Source organism: Papaver somniferum, unplaced genomic scaffold (assembly GCF_003573695.1).
Source record: "Papaver somniferum cultivar HN1 unplaced genomic scaffold, ASM357369v1 unplaced-scaffold_128, whole genome shotgun sequence".
In the NCBI taxonomy this organism is placed as follows: domain Eukaryota; kingdom Viridiplantae; phylum Streptophyta; class Magnoliopsida; order Ranunculales; family Papaveraceae; genus Papaver; species Papaver somniferum.
The window spans coordinates 3,804,559-3,824,221 of NW_020621936.1; the positions used below are offsets into that span (position 1 = coordinate 3,804,559).

At 39.0% G+C, this 19,663-nt stretch overlaps 1 protein-coding gene across 4 annotated transcripts; it reads right to left on the reverse strand.

Annotated features, from left to right (window-relative positions):
• Positions 1-14,243: 14,243 nt before the first annotated feature.
• On the reverse strand, positions 14,244-18,473 carry LOC113331805. Of its 4 annotated transcripts, none has more exons than XM_026578446.1 (9): positions 18,004-18,473; positions 17,782-17,799; positions 17,421-17,572; positions 16,545-16,788; positions 16,357-16,443; positions 15,793-15,877; positions 15,184-15,295; positions 14,711-14,805; positions 14,244-14,450 (listed from the first exon to the last, which is right to left on the reverse strand). In XM_026578446.1, exons 4-9 carry the CDS (start codon positions 16,643-16,645, stop codon positions 14,349-14,351), a joined length of 582 nt encoding a protein of 193 aa, XP_026434231.1. In that variant the 5' UTR covers positions 16,646-16,788; positions 17,421-17,572; positions 17,782-17,799; positions 18,004-18,473; the 3' UTR covers positions 14,244-14,348. The 4 variants fall into 4 exon arrangements, with proteins under 4 accessions (XP_026434231.1, XP_026434230.1, XP_026434232.1 ...); XM_026578445.1 differs by having other exon boundaries at positions 17,751-17,799; XM_026578447.1 differs by lacking the exon at positions 17,782-17,799 and having other exon boundaries at positions 15,820-15,877.
• Between the last annotated feature and the right edge of the window lie 1,190 nt (positions 18,474-19,663).

Below are 19,663 nucleotides of genomic sequence, written 5' to 3' on the forward strand. Positions count from 1 at the left end.
AATCTGCTGTTGATGTTGTTGTCGCCGTCGCCGGAGATGAAGAACACGCCGGTATGGTGACGCAATAATGACCTCGTAAGGGAATATGTTGACGCCGTTATGAATATGCTGACGGTAACGGAATATTCTGACGATAATAGAATATTCTCAACAGCAACAGGATTTGCTGACTGGACTGCCAGCTGACATGGCATTGTTCTGCTGACGTGTCACAAGCCAATGCTGAAATGGCACACTCAATTGCTGTCGTGGCGAGATAACGTGGCAATACATCGCTGACGTGGCAAGCTGACATGGTAGTGTGGTGCTGACATGGCAAGCTGACGTGACAGTGTGGTGCTGACATGGCAGTGCTGATTTGGTCCCTCCTTGCCTTGACTTGGATCTAGGCACATGGGCTTCTATGTAAGGTGTTTGTGAGGCCTAGTTAGCCATACTTGGCTAATAAGAGGAGCATATCAATCCCAAGTAAGCCCATTCTTAGTGTGAAATATTAGGGTACACTAATGTGCGAACACACTATATATGCTTATATCCGAACATGGTTACATTCTCAACTCTTTATTTCAATCATTGAAACATTCTTCTATAATGACAATAGCCATTTTCACACACTATTAGCATCAAAGCCATTTTCAGGATATTGAAATAATCATTATCGAAATATTCCAAGCCTACATCAAATGATTGTATCACACAAACCATGTAAGATGTTACACGACAATTTTCTCATGATATAAGATGAACTTGGTCGAAACAAAAGCTTACCAACACATATTTCGAGAAATATGTAAGCGAGATATACTCGGCTCGAAATCTCAAATGTGTATAGAGAAAACTATATCTTAACACGACTTATGTCTCAATATAGGAGATAGTAGAAATAGACTTTCTAAGTGATAAATGAGTTCAAGTATCCACATAGATTTTGTCGAAGAAGTTCCACAAGCTCCCCTTAGTAGTTCTTTGTCTTCAAATGATGAACTCTGTGAAATCTAAGCTCAACTACACTATCTATGTCCTAGTCTGAGACATCTATAAATAGGCTAGAAATCAAAACTTATAGTTTTGATCACTAACATTGACAAACATGCTTGATATAGCAATGCATGCGAGTTCGACCGAGCAGTGCTCTAACAGAATCTTCATCAATGTCTACATTACCTATCTTTTCTTTTTTGGTTATAAATAGCCAAACTCGTCGACAATGAGAATCACAACTGCTTCCAATGACAAAAAGTCCCAAATAAGAAATATTTTCACTCATTTTTTTTGGATTAGTAATACCATATTCATCCTCAACATATGGGCGATGCTGATTCTTGGGAAGGTTTTGATGAAGACGAGCTTGCAACGGTGTTAGATACTTACTCGGACGTTAGTCATCAAAGTTCAATGGAATTCGCAACAAACACACCGGTTGTGGGGGACACATGGAACCCCTATGATTACCGTAATAAATCGGTTATCGTTGATCTCACCCCCTTTCCAATGGTAAAACAATCAGAGCCTTTCATTCCTGACTCCCGTGGTGCCTCTAGTAGCCGACAAAAAATTGCTGGTCCGGTCGGAAAACACAGATATTTAGAAGATCTTAGACATAGAATGAGAGTAATGCGTGAGGAAGATGTTGTTAGAGCACTGCTAGGTCGAACTCTCAAGCGTTGCTATCTCAAGCTTGTTTGTCAAGTTTAGTTTCCAAAACTATAAGTTTTGATTTCTAGTCTACTTATAGCTAAGTCTCGGATTAGGAAAGAAAGTGTAGTTGAGCATTACACTTCATGGGTTTCATCGATTGAAGACGAAGAACTACTAAGGGGAGCTTGTGGAACTTCATTAACAAAAGGTATGTGGAGATTTGAACTCATCTATCACTTTAAAGTCTATTTACTCTATCTCCTATTTGAGACAAAATTCGTATAGTTATATAGACTTCAAATATGCACATTTGATATTTCGAGATGAGTTTAACTCGCTTACATATTTCTCGAAATATGTGTTGGTAAGCTTTCGTTTTAACCAAGTTCATCTTATATTCTTGACGAAAGTCAAAAGATGATCATGTGAAAATCGCCTGGTAACATCTTACATCATTTGTGTGAGGCAGTCATTTGATGTGGACTCAGAATGTTTCGTATTGATCATTCGATCACTTGAAAATTGCTTTAAAGCTAATAGTTTGTGTGAGACAACAATTTTCGTCTTCCAAGAATGTTTCAATGGTTGAAATGAGAATTTATAACAATTGGATATAAGCATAGTATGCATACTTGCATATATGTAGTCCAAGTCTGGGAACCATGGTACGCATACCCGTATGCATACTGGTTGGTTTAGTGAAAGTCCAGGAACCTTGTACGCATACTGGCGTGAGGTCCAATTCCAGGAATTTCTGCTGAATTTGGAAGGTATGCGTACCCGTTCGCATACTGGCGAACCCAAACTAAATCCGACCACTAAGGTATGCGTACCCGTTTGCATACTTGAGTGGATAATATTCTAAATCGGTTTGTTCATGAACTAATACATTTATATATATATAATAAGGAATGCAATCTTTGCAAGCCGTGGCTATAATGTTCATGAATTAATTCGAGTGAATCAAAATCGATTTTGTTTCAATTGTTTCTTGTATACTTCTATGAGAATATAAACAATTGAACAACTCTAGAACTAGTTTTGTTAGAGCACTGCTCGGTCAAACTCGCATGCGTTGCTATCTCAAGCATGTTTGTCAATGTTAGTGATCAAAACTATAAGTCTTGATTTCTAGTCTACTATAGCTAAGTCTCGGACTAGGATAGTAAGTGTAGTTGAGCTCAAGAACTCCATGGAAATCATCATACAACACGAAGAACTACTCAAGGAACTGGTGGAACTTCATCGACTAAAAGGTATGTGGAGACTTGAACTTATCTATCACTTAAAAGTTTATCTACTTTATCTCCTATCTTGAGACAAAAATCATTTTGCTATATAGACTTTGATTATACACATTTGCTATTTCGAGCCGAGTTTATCTCGCTTATCTATTCCTCGAAATATGTGTTGGTAAGCTTTCGCTTTGGCCAAGTTCGTCTTTACCTAGTGACGAAAGTCATGTTATGTTTCAATCACTTTGAAAATTGCTTTGACGAAAAATGGTTTGTGAATAACAACTATATAACGTCCTCTAAGAATGTTTCAATGATTGAAATGAGAGTTTAGAATATATAACCATTGTTGGATATAAGCATTGTGTGGTAACACATATATGTATAAGTCCTTATTCCTTGAACTAAAGTATGCGTACTTTGTTGATCAGGAAAACCGGAACAAGAGCTGTGAACTCAGTCCACGAACTGGCGGAGGTTCTCATTCCGAGAATATCTGTTGGAGTTTGTGAACTCCTTTTGGGAACTTAAGTCCGCGAACTAAGTCCGCGTACTTGAGTTGGTTATATCTAAAGACCATTATTTGTGAACTTATATTTATATTAACTAAGGAATGCAATTTGCAAACTGTGGTTATAAAGTTCATGAATCGATTCGAGTGAATCAAATCGTTTTTGCTTCAATTGTGTCTTGTATACTTCTGTAAGATTCATACAATTGAACAACTCTCTAACTAGTTCATTTGAGTCATTTGAACTAGTTATGGTGAAGAAAAATATGGTTGATATGAAAGTGCTCATATATCTAACCATTTGGTTAACTATTGTTGAACCAACAAATGTACATGTTTGGGTACGGTTACACAAACCTAAAATCGTGCATTTCATTTGTGTGTAACAAGCTAAGTTTTCGATCCAACGGTTGAAAGATATTAGCTTGAATCTAATAAGGTTTTCATCTAATGGTGAATATTGAATGCTTTGTTACTAAGCTAACATTGATTACAAACCCTGATTTGAAACACTATATAAGGGAGAACTCTAGCAACTGGGAAACCTAATCCCCACACCTCCTGTGTGATACTAGTTGCATTACCTAGAGTCAATTCTCCTTTAACCTTAGGTTTCTTATCAAGACCCTGTAGGTTAACGACTTGAAGACTTCATTGGGATTGTGAAGCCAGACTGATACTACTTTCTTGTAGTTGTGTGATCTGATCTTGCTAATTCTATCGTGTTGAATACAATCATAATGATTGGATTGAGATTAATATCTCCGATAGGCAAGATATAAAAGTAGTCACAAACATCTTCGTCTCATCGTTTGTGATTCTACAATATCTTCTTTCGCCGCGTCGATTAAGATTATTGTGAGGTGATTGATAATACCAGGATGTTCTTCGGGAATATAAGTCCGGTTTATCAATTGGTTCTTGTTCACCTTGATTTATCAAAAGACGGAACAAAACTTGTAGGTATTTCTGTGGGAGACAGATTTATCTATTATCGTATACTTTTCTGTGTGATACATATTTGTTTATTAAATTCTTCGACTTTGGGTCTTAGTAACTCTTAGTTGTGGGTGAGATCAGCTAAGGGAATCAAGTGCGTAGTATCCTGCTGGGATCAGAGACGTAAGGAGCGCAACTGTACCTTGGATCAGTGTGAGATTGATTGGGGTTCAACTACAATCCAGACCGAAGTAAGTTTGTAGTAGGCTAGTGTCTGTAGCGGCTTAATACAATGTGTATTTAATCTGGATTAGGTCCCGAGATTTTTCTGCATTTGCGGTTTCCTCGTTAACAAAATTCTGGTGTCTGTGTTATTTCTTTTCCGCATTATATTTTGTTATATAATTGAAATATCACAGGTTGTGCGTTAAGATCAATCAATTAGAATATCCAACCTTTAGCTGTTGATTTACATTGATTGACACTTGAACATTGGTCTTTGGTACCGTTCAAGTTATTTCACATAATAATCAGGCTCACGGATTTTTATCTGTTCGATTTGCTGATTATATTGTGAAATAAAGATATTAGAACTCTTTGATATAATTTATTAAGATTGAGTCTAGTTGATTCTCTTGAAAGTATATTGGAGTTTGTCCATACAGATTGCTAATTGAAATATTGGGTGAGGTTGTTGTACCCCCCACTTTTTCAATTGGTATCAAAGCAGGCAAACACATTTAAAGACCTTATAAGTTTGTGTTTGTAGCAATCTGATTATGGACGAGTCTATCTCTAATAACGTACAAGGTCAGAAATTACCAGATGTTTTTCAAAGCTTGGATTCACCTGAGAGAACTATCACATCTATGTCAATATCTAAACATTCTCTTAATGTAAAAATTGTTGATAACTGGGAAACAATCCTAAAAAAGAAGTCTCAGAGTATGTTGATAGAGAGGTTGATGAGGAAGTCTCAGAGTATGTTAAGATTTTGAATTCGTTGGAAAAGAAGAAGATGACAACTTCTCATGTCACACCTCTTATGACTCCTATCAGTCGAAAAAACAAGCAGTTGAGAAGATGTTACACATGTGTTTATGTTTCGAATCGTTCTAACGAATCGATCCTCAAGGATTCTGAGGAAAACATATGTATAAAGTCATTTGAATGTGATAATATTTATCAAAAGTGCTTTTCCTTGGAAGAGAAACTTGCAGAATCTGAAGCAAGGATTAACTCTCAACAAGTTAGTTTTGATGACAGAGAAGGCGCTTTTCTCGCTCGAGAAAAACGTCTTGAGGCTGATTTAGCTGCTGCTCTTGATAAAGTCAAGATGTTGGAAGATGACTTGAAAAAGTTCAATACAAATTCAAGCAAGTTAACCACTATGCTAGGAGCAAGTAAAAATCATCGTGATACACGGGGATTGGGCTATTAGGGAATAGATGCTCCAAGTATTAGCAAAGAGGTAAAATTTGTCAAGGCTAGTAATTCTTCTCAACAAAAGGTTTCCACTGATGACAAAAGTGAAATACTTTCATCGGCAGTTAAGGTTCAAAAGAGCAAAGTATACCAACCTCCAAAGTCAGCACACACGGATCGAGGTAAGAACATTCCTTATGTTTGCCACTATTGCGGAAATAAAGGTCACCTGGAAAGGAGATGTCGTTTACGTATAAGGAATGGGAAACTTCATGATGTTCTTATTTTTGCATCACAAGAAGTTGTGAAACCAAGATCATATGTTAAGACTAATCCCCTTAACGTTACAGGTTGTAAATGTCCTACCTTTAGGCAAAGAAATCAGTGCTATGATAAGCCTAGATTTTCCTATAAACGTCATACGAATCCTTTTCACAATCGTAATGGTTATCAAAAGGATAACTTCTCAAAGATGAAGACAAGATCTGATGCTCCCAATTGGATAAAGGCTAACTTACAAAAGAATAGCCAATCCAATTCTCTTCCCAAAAATCTAGAAGAGAGTAACAGGAAGAAGGTTCCGGTCGTTCCTAAATGCACTGGAAAGTGGATACCAAAGAAAGCCAATGATGCTATGAGTGTGAAAAGGAATGATCTTCCAGAAAATTCCATGACCATGGAGAAGGCAGTTACCATGATGTTGGAACTTAACAAGTTTTTTGGAAAAATGGAATTGGATGTGAAAGTTTTTAAAAGCGATCTCTTTCATGATAATCCAAAGGTCACTTGTGGTGAGAAAGACATTGTTCACCCCAACAAAACTTGATTGTGTTGTAAGTGCATCCTCACCAAGGAAAGCCCTGCTATGTATACGGTGAGGGAAACACGATTACTGGGGCACATAGATTATCTTCGGTAAGGTTGTAGAATTCGACTGGATTCTTCTAAAAAGGTATGTCTATAAACCTGAGCAAGATTTGTGTTTTTATTTTCTTAGAGTACTTATAATTATCCATGTACCTTGCTTATTGTTCATTTCTACCTAAATTGATCTGTGTTAAGGTTCTTAAATGTTTAGGTTTGAAAATAATAGTTCGGGATGTTTGGACTACATGGTACACATACCAGGTATGCATAACATCATTTAAAATCAAAATCCAGGGGTTTAAGTACGCATACCCGCTTGCATACTGCTCCAGGATACGAAATTTCGTTTCCAAACCTGTATGCATACTTGACGTCGATATTCGGTAAATTTGTTTTGGCTGTAACTTCTTCGTCCGAACTCGGAATGACCTCATTCTTTTTGAATTCTCTTCCTCTTTTAATTCTATTCAAAATGATGATGAAAAATCCTAAATTTTAATGAGTTGAGGCTGGTCTTTGTCCCGTATCTTATTTTTGAGTAATTTGCTCCGTTTCGTCGCATTTGTTCTACTTCTGTTGTACTTGGGCACTTGGATTCTTGGAATAATTCTCTTATAAGCTCATTTGTAGCTTTTACAAGAATGATGTTGGTGAATCACAAAGAAGAAAGTTCAAGAATAGGCAGTAGTACGCATTGATATGGGATTCTTGAATGTTCACAATCATCTTATGTGAACTATGATGCATGGTCTTTAATGACTTTGTATGTTATTCTTTGTTAAGAAAATATTTTTATACACCTTTGGTAACCACTCTTGGTGTAAATCCGTGCGAAAAATATTGATTCTACCTTCAAAGGGCAAAAATGATTTTTGCAGTATTAATACAGTGTGTGTTTAATCTGGGATCAGAGATGTAAGGAGCACAACTGTACCTTGGATCAGTGTGAGATTGATTGGAGTTCAACTACAGTCCAGACCGAAGTTATTTTGTAGCAGGCTAGTGTCTGTAGCGGCTTAATACAGTGTGTGTTTAATCTGGACTAGGTCCGGGGGATTTTCTGCATTTGCGGTTTCCTCGTTAACAAAATTATGGTGTCTGTGTTATTTCTTTTCCGCATTATATTTTTTTATATAATTGAAATATCACAAGTTGTGCGTTAAGATCAACCAATTAGAATATCCAACCTTTGGTTGTTGATTTACATTGATTGATACTTGAACATTGGTCTTTGGTACCGTTCAAGTTATTTCACATAATAATCAGGCTCACGGATTTCTATCTGTTCGATTTGCTGATTACATTGTGAAATAGAGATATTAGAACTCTTTGATATACTTTATTAAGATTGAGTCTAGTTGATTCTCTTGAAAGTATACTGGAGTTTGTCCATACAGACTGCTAATCGAAATATTGGGTGAGGTTGTTGTACCCCCCACTTTTTCAAGTTTCATTTAAGTCATTTGAACTAGTTATGGTTAAGAAGAATGAGGTTGATATGAAAGTGTTCATATGAATAACTTCAGTTAACTATTGTTGAGCCAACAAAGTTGTACACGTTTAGGTACGGCTACTCATATCTAAATGAAGTCACTTTTCAATTGTGTGTAACAAGCTAAGTTCGATCTAACGGTTGAAAGATATTAGCTTGAGTTTAATCATGTTTTCATCTAACGATGATTATTGAATGCTTTGTTACCAAGGTAACATTGATAGCAAACCTTGATTTGAAGACTATATAAAGGAGAACTCTAGCAACTGGAAACCTAATCCCCACACATCTCGTGTGATACTAGTTGCGACTAGAGTCGATTCTCCTTTAACCTTAGGTTTTTTCAAAACCTCGTAGGTTAACGACTTAAAGACTTCATTGGGATTTTGAAGCCAGACCCAACTATTTTCTCTGTAGTTGCGTGTTCTGATCTTGCTATTTTCTATCGTGATTGAGTATTATCTTCTCTAAGATTTTCTCGAGATTTAATCTCCGATAAGCAAGATAAAAAGTGGTCACAAAATGTTCGTCTCATCGTTTGTGATTCCACAATATCTTGTTTCGCTAACATGCCACGAGTCATGCGGGACCCAGGAAACCCTAGGAATGGCGCCATATCATAGTCACTCATAGCAATTCTTGCTCCTGTGGTCGTTTCCACATTATGGCCTTACTATAGTTCCTTTGGCATGACTATGGTGCCGTTTGCACAAAAAGCGTTACCATGCCGCGGACGCATGCCACACGCACTAATTAGGGTTTCGGCATGCCAAACCTTAATTTAGGCGAAGTTCCTACGCCAACCAAGCCAAATCATGCTACCCAAAGCATTGGGATTGATGTGGCAACTAGAACTAATGTTGTCAAACCATATTTGGGTCTAACACCAATATGCCAAAATCTAGCGGCCATGGCTACGCCAGGCGCTACTCGCACCACCTTGCCACTGGCATGCACAAACTATGCCAACCACGCTATTGTGTCATTATCAGGCGCCAACAGAATGTGGCCATAATCAATGGCCACCCTTTCTCATGGGTCACAATCTTAGCCGTTCAAATTCGCCACAAAATTGACAGGCCTGTGGAAAGTCTTAGGCGACCAGCCAAGAAAAGCCTAATAGCATCACATGCTATTCTCCTGTGGCAAGTCTCCTGACTTTGACTTGACACACATAGAAACCTGCTACACGTTTTCTACGAGAGTGTCAGAAAGCTGGGCAGTTAGTGGCAGCAAGAAGTAGTGGGTGTAAACTAACTCGTCTCCTTCATAATGGGAACGTGGTTTTCTGGCATTTACACACGACCCCACTTCTCCATCACTCAATCATTCCCACTTTCTACGAGATCAGGGTGCGTTCAATATGACTTGTATAAATAGGTTCTACCTATTTCAACCAAACGACAACAGTTTGGTTAAGAACAACATAGTATCCAGAAAACACCAAACAACTGATAGCTTACATTCCACAAGCCAGTTCCACATTCTGATACAAGTCATAAAATAGCCACACCTTCAGAATTAACCATTTTGGTCTCAACACCTCTTCGTTTCCCTCCCTATAACCAACCCTTCTCCTTCACTTTGTGACCGAAGCAAGCCTGAAGCAGTCATTTCTTGGTTTAGTCCAGGATTGTACATATTGATCTCTCGAATCTAAAGTACTCCCATGCAGTGCATTTTTTTAAGGTTTAGGCTCGTTTCTCATCCACACACCCAAATTGACCAAAACCAGCAGAAATAATTTTTACCCACAAACAATTGGCGACCACAGTGGGAGATTAAATCTCTCGATTGCAAATTTAATTCTCAATTTCATTTCCATCCCAATTGGTCTTAGGCCCAATTAAATGGTTAATTGTAACCCATTTCAGTCAAAGATTCTTTCCAGATGTATTCGGGTCATTCGAACATTGCAAAAGCAATGAATAGATGGAATCCAACTACCATGGAAGACATGACAAAAATGCTGGAGGATATGGTTGCCAGCCAAGTCGATATTATCAGGCGGAAAAACGAGACGCTTCGTATCCTGAAGAGTATAATAAGCCGATTGTGGGAAGAATCACCAAAGGCTTATCCGAAGGATCCCGCCAATTTCAAGAGTAATACGACGCGTTAAATATTTGGCTAAAGCCTGCGACTCTCCCAATGAGGATGCTGACGGAGCACATAGACACATCATAAAGGAGCAGTAAAAGAGCGGCCAATTGGATTCTGCCAACACAGAGAGCCAGGACAATTTCACAAGACCGGGGGAGGAGACTTGCCAGGTACGCCACAACATCTACAAGACAAGGGTAAATAGCCTTCCTATGAAGCCTTGCTGGAAAACATTTATCTCCAAACCCTCGCATAAGTTCAAAGAGTTGTCCAACAGTCTGCAACCACGACTGCTTTGCTGAAAAGAGAAACACCTAAAGAGAGGGAAAACTACCAAGACACTTATGGACACGAACACTGCACCAATGAATAATATCCAACTCAGACACCACGTGTCGCCGTCGCTGACGCAGAACCCTCAAGAGAAATTACCTTTCAGCAATACGGTAGAAGTAAACGGTCCGCTCATGAATCAATGATCTCTCAAGCGTCAGTTCCTCCCTCAAAGAGAGCTTCATGCCAAAGCCTGCAAGAATTTCCGCCACAGAAACTACTGATGCAGGAGAAGCCAGACTCAAAATATCCACGCTTCCCGTTGCCTATCAGAAGAGTTATAGAGTTACTGGAAATTTGGGTACGAGAGGGAGTAGTCCCACTACCCCCGGTAGGGCGTTCACCAACTGATCAGGAGATGGTAGATTCAAGATATTGCCACTATAACAGGTTTATTCATCATCCTACCAACGAATGCAACGCTCTGAAGCGCATTGTCCAAGAAAAGATTGATTCAGTGGAATTACTCCTGGGGACTGGAGGTTCTCCTCCTTGCCGCGGATCGACATAAAGATGTTACAGAGACAATAAAGGATGAATGGGGACTTCTCGCGGCCAGGATTGCGTCACACAATAAACTCGGATTTGCAACCTGAAAATTCAGTTTTGTGGAGAGACCCCTAAGCGAATAGATTATGTGGCCGTATCGGATGAGAGCAAAAGGGGAATGGCCAACACCAATGTACCATCCGCAATCGAAGTCAACACGTCCCATGGTGTTACATCCTCTACCACCAACACCAGCAGCACTGGAAGCATCCCCTCTGACGTGACGCCTCTTATTACCAGAGACAGAGCCACCGCTACTCCTAATATTTCTTTGAGCATGATGCCTCCAATCATCACTAGGACTGCCACCACTTCTTCGTCAGGACGAGAGACTGGAGGAGCCAAAGGAAACCAACCTTCCCATTATCATTATCGATTTAATGGAGAGACAAGAAGTTCTTTCCAAAAATCAGACGGACATGGCCACAACTCAGAAGGGGCCGCTTCAACGTTTCGCTCCAAGAGCCGCTCCGCTTCAACGTTTCTCTGCAAGAGCCGCTCCGCTTTAATGTTTCGCTCTAGGAGCCGCTCCGCTTCAACGTTTCGCTCCAGAAGCCGCTCCGCTTCAACGTTTCGCTCCAGGGGCCGCTTCAACGTTTCGCTCCAGGAGCCGCTCCGTTTCAACGTTCTCTCCAGAAGTCGCTGCTCCTTCCTGCCAAGGATCGTGTTGTAGCCGCCACACTCCTCCCTGCCAAAGATCGTGTCGTAGCCGCCACACTCCTCCCTGCCAAGGATCGTGTCGTAGCCGCCACGCTCCTCCCTGTCAAGGTTCGTGATCACAACCAGCTAAGGTTCGTAGTTGTGGCCACTTTTTGATCCATATCGCCAAAGCTCGTGGTCGTGGATAATTTACTCGCCTACGCATCCAGCCAATCCCTTTGCTTCCATGGACGCCCATGCAATTCCATCCAACCTATTTTGGGTTCCCACGATAATGTAGTCTCTTCTGCTGCCAAGAACTGTTGTTGTTCGTTTGTTGATACCAGCCAGAGCTTTACCATAGCAACAACCACTACAAAGGTAATCCATACTTCTCCATATTTTAGTTTCACATGGAAGAAGTAATAGAGTCACCATTACGGATTCAAGATGATATCTTTATCATGGTCAACTCACTGACCATACAAGATAAAACCATGTAAACCAAACTTGGGGACTGAGGCTCTACACGGAATCCCTTCACTGTCAAAGCTCGGGAGGCACGGTCAACCCAAAAGTCATAGCCACGACAAGGTCATCTATTCTTCAAAGGTGTAACGTAAGGATATCAGCACCTCTCCGTCTAGAAGGCGCCTGCAACACTTTACGAGGTCCGGATCCCAAACCTACTCAGAGAAAACAACTTCAGTAACCAAAGACAAGTGCGACTGGGGACTGCTCACTGCGGTCCATCCCCGACAACAATCAAGCATTCATGAGATAACTCCAGAGACGCGGCTGAAACATTTTTCTTGAAAAGACAGAGGGAGTCACGATTAACGACATAACTCTGTCACTTCTACCTCTTCATTGTCCAAAATGTTTCGTCCATGTGATGTTATAAGCATCCCAACATCACATCTCAACATGAAGCCGTACACGTGCATCAAAGACTGCAAAAGCACGCCACAGAGATATTCACATATCCGGCTATACCATCGGATCTATGACCAGACGGAAGTATAACTGGGGACTGCTCATCGTATCTCATTCCATACAATAGTCCAAGATTCAGAAAATGGTTCAAAGGATGTCGCTTGGAACGAAGTCCTTGAAGACTTGATAGCAGCACATCGACAACGAAACGCCTCTCAACTCATCTATTTCACCCAATGGCTCCGGAAGATTTCGACCATACAAACATCCGCAACAGATCATCATCGCAATCAGAAAGTTCTGGCACCAAATAACCTAAAGTCAAGGATGGACCAACAACGCAACCACAATATCCAATATTAGCCCTGACATGATCATTGTCGACCACATATTTCATCCATCCATCCCAGGGTATTGGTCTGGCGGTTTACAGCGTGCGGCGTGCAACACGCCCATTATAAGAAAGTGTCAGAAAGCAGGGCAGTTAGTGGCGACAAGAAGTAGTGGGTGTAAACTAACTCGTCTCCTTCATAATGGGAACGTGGTTTTCTGGCATTTACACACGACCCCACTTCTCGATAACTCAATCATTCCCACATTCTACGAGATCAGGGTGCGTTCAATATGACTTGTATAAATAGGTTCTACCTATTTCAACCAAACGACAACAGTTTGGTTAACAACAACATAGTATCCAGAAAACACCAAAGAACTAATAGCTTATATTCCACAAGCCAGTTCCACATTCTGATACAAGTCATAAAATAGCCACACCTTCAAAATTAACTATTCTGGTCTCAACACCTTCTTAGATTCCCTCCCTAAGACCAACCCTTCTCCTTCACTTTGTGACCGAAGCAAGCCTGGAACGGCCATTTCTTGGTTTAGGCCAGGATTGTACAGATTGATCTCTCGAATCTAAAGTACTCACTACACCAAATTTAACGTTTAGCAACAGCTGAGATATGTTACTGACTGGGCTTGCAACAGATTCATTTTGCCGTTGCTAAACACCCTGTCGCAGTTTTTCGCAACAGCTTTAGCTCTGTTGCTAATTTCGGTCAGCAACGGAAGTCGCAAGAGAAAGCACCTGTTGCGAAACAAAAATTTAGAAACAGAAATAATCTGTTGCTACTCTGTCTCTAATTTTCGAGTTATTCCGGGATAGTTTTTATTAGAATAGGATATAGTTGTTCTGGTTCAGATTTAGCAACAGGTTTACTTCGTTGCTAAATTTTAGCAACACAAAAGAAAGTCAAAGTCTTCGTTGACCTAGTCAAAATTGATTCCCCCCAGTTTATGCTGCAAAACCCTGATTCATCCTATATCCAGTAATTCAATCTTATAGTTCTCATACTCTACATTCCCACACATCTAAAAATTTAAACAAGAAAAAAATGCAGCAACATGTGCTGAAATTCTCAGCATTTACATGTTCCATGTTACAAGTTTAAACATTAAGACATTCTACACAGGAAGGGAACCAAAGACAATAAAGCAGGGACGGGTGTGAGTTGTATTAAGAAATCAGGTGTAAAATGTACTAAAACAGAGCACAACTGAAAGAATTCAGAGGTAGAAGAATATGTAAATATGTTCTTATATATGTTGTTGTTTCTTACATTGTGTTGGTGCAACTATGTCTGTTGCATACAATACTTATATAAATCAAAAGAATTGCTTACAGTTTAGGATGGACTTTCTCTGTTGGAACAATATGAACTTGCAACAAGTGCTCAAATAGCAGATAATTACGCATACAGTGTGCGACAATCTTCGCCACCTACATTTGGCAACAATTACATTCAGTTACAACAACACAAACTTGAAATTACACATACAAGCGAAACACTCCAACTATAAGTAAAAACCTCAGTTGACTCAAACTCGATAAATCTTAAATATTTACATATGAAAGTACATAGTGCATCCAGTTGAAAGTATGGAAGAAAGAAAAGATTTTGAAACTAAACTCAGTAGTTAGAAAACTAAAGAATTCCAAGTGAAGAACTTTCTATCTACTAGTCTTATCAGAGTGCTTACCCACAGGTTGAACCAAACCAAATTATCATAGGGCTTCACCAGCAAAGTCCATTGAACAACTTTTGCGCCTCCCATCTTTTCGGTGTCTTCTTTAACTAACAATGAAAATATTTCAAGTAAAATCAGATACGCCGATTTCGGTTTTTAATGCAACTTTCACTTATTATAGAGCCAGAATAATGAAAGATGATCAAATATCAAACGATTTCACATAGATACAAGTTAAACAGAATTCAGGCTATCTTGATTTTGTCACTTTCCAATGCAGTAAATTTCAACATAAATTGCTTAGAATTTACTAATCTCTTGAAAGCAGACTTCACAATAACCAAATTTAGAAACCTACATAAAGTTGAAGCTTGTTCTGCGGTGCCATTTTCCTTAGCAAGCTTCAACGCGAGAATGAAGAAATATATAGATAGGACGGTGTTGATACAAAAAAAATCTAAGAGTACCAGCAGTAATATGATTACCTGAATCCATTTGCTTCTTAGCTAATTCAATATCTGCTTGTGCACTTCTGTATAACTCTAAAGCAGTTCGACGTTCTATCATTGCTAGGTCCTTGTTCAGCAATCCTGGTAACTGTAATCAAGAAGCCAATGGATATAACAATAAACAATGGATTTAGGAATAGAGTTTCGCAAACTTCCGCATCCCGTATTGACATAATACAAAACATTTGATCCTATTGAATTTCATAAGACAACAAAGTAACACACAAGATTTGGTACTGATGAATGTGGAGATCTAAAGAGCCTGTGAACATAAATGAAAATCAGTGAGTCTCTGAAATATGTGTGGGCCAATAGAAATTTAGTATAGTAACTCAACATATACATTTTTCCCAAAAGTCAATATTGAAACTCCGTAACAGAACTTTTGGGTGTTTCTTGTGAATCACACACGACTTATAACCATGTAAGACAGAAACATGGGTAAGATACATAACCATACTCGTTAAATAACAAAGTTTATATGGATATTAGACCAAATTCGAAGCATTATGCTCACATCACCAAGCTAGGTCAAAACTTCACCATTGCAACGCTAACCATGTGAGTAGGAAAAAATTCATATACCTTGTTAAGGGGATTAAGCTTGGGTACCTGCCGTATATGACTATTTGCAAGGCTTCCGTTCCCTATGATTCCTAACATTGTCTTACTGCAAACACCATCGTGGATAAGAAGTTAATGCTTTTAACAGAGACTAGCCACTAAATTATATATAATTCCTTTGGTATATCTGATTGTATATATAGGCCCTTAGCCAATCAAGAATGTTCAATGTTCCTGCCTTTTATCTTTGCTGGTCAAACGAAGAAGGCCAAGTGAAGCTACAAATACGACTATAAATAAACAAATATGTAACTACTTTCGAATCAAAGACCTAATGCTACTACTCTGTCCAAATGCCACATCCCTTGGGGTTTAATATTTTCCCCCGACCCCCTAAACAGACATAAGCACAACTGAAGCGTACATCAACTACAGTTGGAACCTCCCCAAGATGGATGATGAAATGCCAGTGCCAGTGTTTTTCTAACATACTAAGGCTTGTCTATGGTTCATTCCAACTTTAACTATTTAACTAATTTAGTCCAACACAAAAACTGATACAAAAGGAAGCTAGTATAGAAGTACCTCAAACAAACCCGGCATAAGAACAATGGATAAGGCTTCAAATTGTTCACAAATTCAAGCAACTGATTCTTAAGGTCTTCTACACAACTGCAACATCAAAAACAAATTAATAAAATATTAAAACCATTATATCAACTTCATATTCATAACCAAAGGAAGTAAGATGTGGTATGAAAAAAATCACAGACTCGATGCAAGTTTTACTTGTCAACCAAAGGAAGTAAGATGTAGTGATTGAATTCAGACTGTAGTTTGTTAAGGGGAGTTTGTTAGAAGTCGATGTCAGCATCTTCCTCTGCAGAGTAAGGGCATTGACACAGAGATTGTTAACAATGACAGGAATGAAGCAGTGTAGCTTCCTTCAATATTTGTAAACTGGTTTTTCTGATGTTGTCATCCATTTCAGCTTCTGAGTTGCAATAGTGTAGTTTCCTTCAATAATTGGTACAAAGTCAGAACTATACTCTTAATTACCAACAAAGACATTGACAAATGATGTAATGAAGGTCACAACAAACCTGCACATATAACACAGTCTACAGATGGGTAGGAATAAAAGAAGAATACAATCCATCTTTTACCCCTAAAGAAGGGAGCTAGCAAGGGAGAAAATGATCAAGATACTCAGTTTACATGTCAATACAGCATACATACGTGTCCTGGTCACAAGATACCAAAACTCATAACATCTGCGGTACCAACTTCATTGTACTACAAGTCACCACCACCACCTCTTACACCTGCCACATCTACAAATCACCACTTCCTCCATCTCTAGAACCTACTTTTTACTACAAGTCACCACTAGTACCAAGCCAAAACTATTACAAGTCACCACCACCATTTCCAGTATCACCACCTTAATACAATTCACCACCACTATCTCCAGTATCATCCCCATACTACCACAAGTCACCACCACCATCAGCTTAGAATTAGCTCATATCCGGTACCCATTCCTTACTAATACAAATCCCCATACTACTTATTATATCAAATAGATCGAAACATCACATTACAATCTTAAACGAAACATTTCAAAGTAATGAATGATAAAGCCTTACCATCACCAGCTACATTGTTGGTGGCATTCGCTACTTGCTGTACAAGGCTGGCACCAATGTTCTTAACTCTGTCCTTAAACTCAAAGCTTTCAGCAACGGTGAGTAGATATACTTCCGCAAAAATCTCATCAAAAACTCTACAATTTGCTGAGCTGTGAATGTCAAACATATTGCACTTAGTAATAATGCAATCACCAAAATTCTCAATACAGATCGACTCGCTAATAATACTTTTGGTGTTTTATGGGTCCATTGAAATCTTAAAGAAAATAACAAATGATGGTATAACTACAATTAGAAGGAGCTAACTTAAGTGAAATAAACACTCACGCAAAGGGAGAAGGTTCACAAATTTAAATACCTATGGGATTTCCTGCATCTGAAATTAAATTTGAAAAATAAGAACAATGGATACAAATTTAAGCCACTGAACCTGAAAGTCTTCTATCAATTGATACATCAAAAACAAAATAGATTAAAACCTAACATCAAAATCCAATCTCTCCTCTCTAAAAAGAAAACTCAAAACCCAGGAATGAAACAAAGTTTATAAGAAAAAATAAACACAACAATGAAACATCACCTGATTAAGAACGACTTTAAATTGGGAAATGGTTTGCTAATTAAATGTGTTTTTCAATTTGAATCCTCATGTAGATCAATCAAAGCGATCTCTTGCTCATCTTTATAAATGAAACCCTAGATAACAAACAGAAATACTGGATCCACGGCTTCTACTAAAAAAAATTCAACAAGAGATCGGAATCTAAGAAGAAGAAGAAGAAGAAGAAGAAGAAGAAGAAGAAGAAGGTAATCCTAGTGGCGGTTGAATCAGTGATGGTAGTGGTGCTCAAGCATAAGGATTGTGGGTTGTGGCTGTGGAGTTATCGTAGAAGAAGAAAAAGAGAGTAAAGAAGAAGAGAAGCTGTATGTGGGCAAAAAAATAAAAAATAGATGGCAGGGTATTCATTATCACCGTCGAAATAGTTATTAGGTAGTAGAAGAGATTAACGGCAGCAGAGTTGTTTCTTCATATCTAGATGAAGGGGTGAAATGGAGAGGATAAAGGAGAGAGTAAAGAAGAGGAATTTGTGGATACAAATGAAGCAACCCGATCTGAAATTGTTCTCCAAAGTCAAGAAGTCAACTGGTCAAAGGGGTGAAATAACAACACGATCTGAAATCGTTCCAACATATGGGTGGAAATAGGGTTAGAAGTGTTCCCTGCTATGCATGTGACTCGCATGCTTATACTCCTGGTTGTTGCTAGTCGCAACAGAACATTGGGAGTTGCGATTTTCGAAACAGAATAAAGCTGTTGCTAAAATTTGGCAACTAAAATTAGCAACAGAAAATTCGCAACCGCGATAAAACTGTTGCGAATCTGAGTTGCTAAACCCTGAATTTGGTGTAGTGACCCCGTGCAGTGCATTTGTTTAAGGTTTAGACTCGTTTCTCATCCACTCACCCAAATTGACCAAAACCAACAGAAACAGTTTTTACTCACAAACAAATGGCCACCACAGTGGGAGACTAAATCTCTCGGTTGCAAATTTCAATTTTCAATTTCATTTCCATCCCAATTGGTCTTAGGCCCAATTCAATCGTTAGTTGAAACCCATTTCAGTCAAAGATTCTTTCCAGATGTATTCGGGTCATTCGAACCTTGTAGAAGCAATGAATAGATGGAAGCCAACTACCATGGAAGACATGACAAAAATGCTGGAGGATATGGTTGCCAGCCAAGTCGATATTATCAGGCGGCAAAACGAGACGCTTCGTATCCTGAAGAGTATAATAAGCCGATTGTGGGAAGAATCAACAAAAGCTTATCTGAAGGATCCCGCCAATTTCAAGAGTAATACGACGTATGTTAAATATTTGTCTAAAGCCTGCGACTCTACCAATGAGGATGCTGACGGAGCACGTAGCCACATCATAAAGGAGCGGCAGAAGAGCGGCCAATTGAATTCTGCCAACACAGAGAGCCAGGACAATTTCACAAGACCGGGGGAGGAGACTTGCCAGGTGCGCCACAACATCTGAAAGAAAAAGGTAAAGAGCCTTCCTATGAAGCCTTGTTGGAAAACATTTATCTCCAAACCCTCGCAAAAGTTCAAAGAGTTGTCCAACAGTCCGCAACCACGACTGCTTTGTTGAAAAGAGAAGCACCTGAAGAGGGGGAAAAATACCAAGACGCTTATGGAAACGAACATTGCGCCAATGAAAAATATCCATCTCAG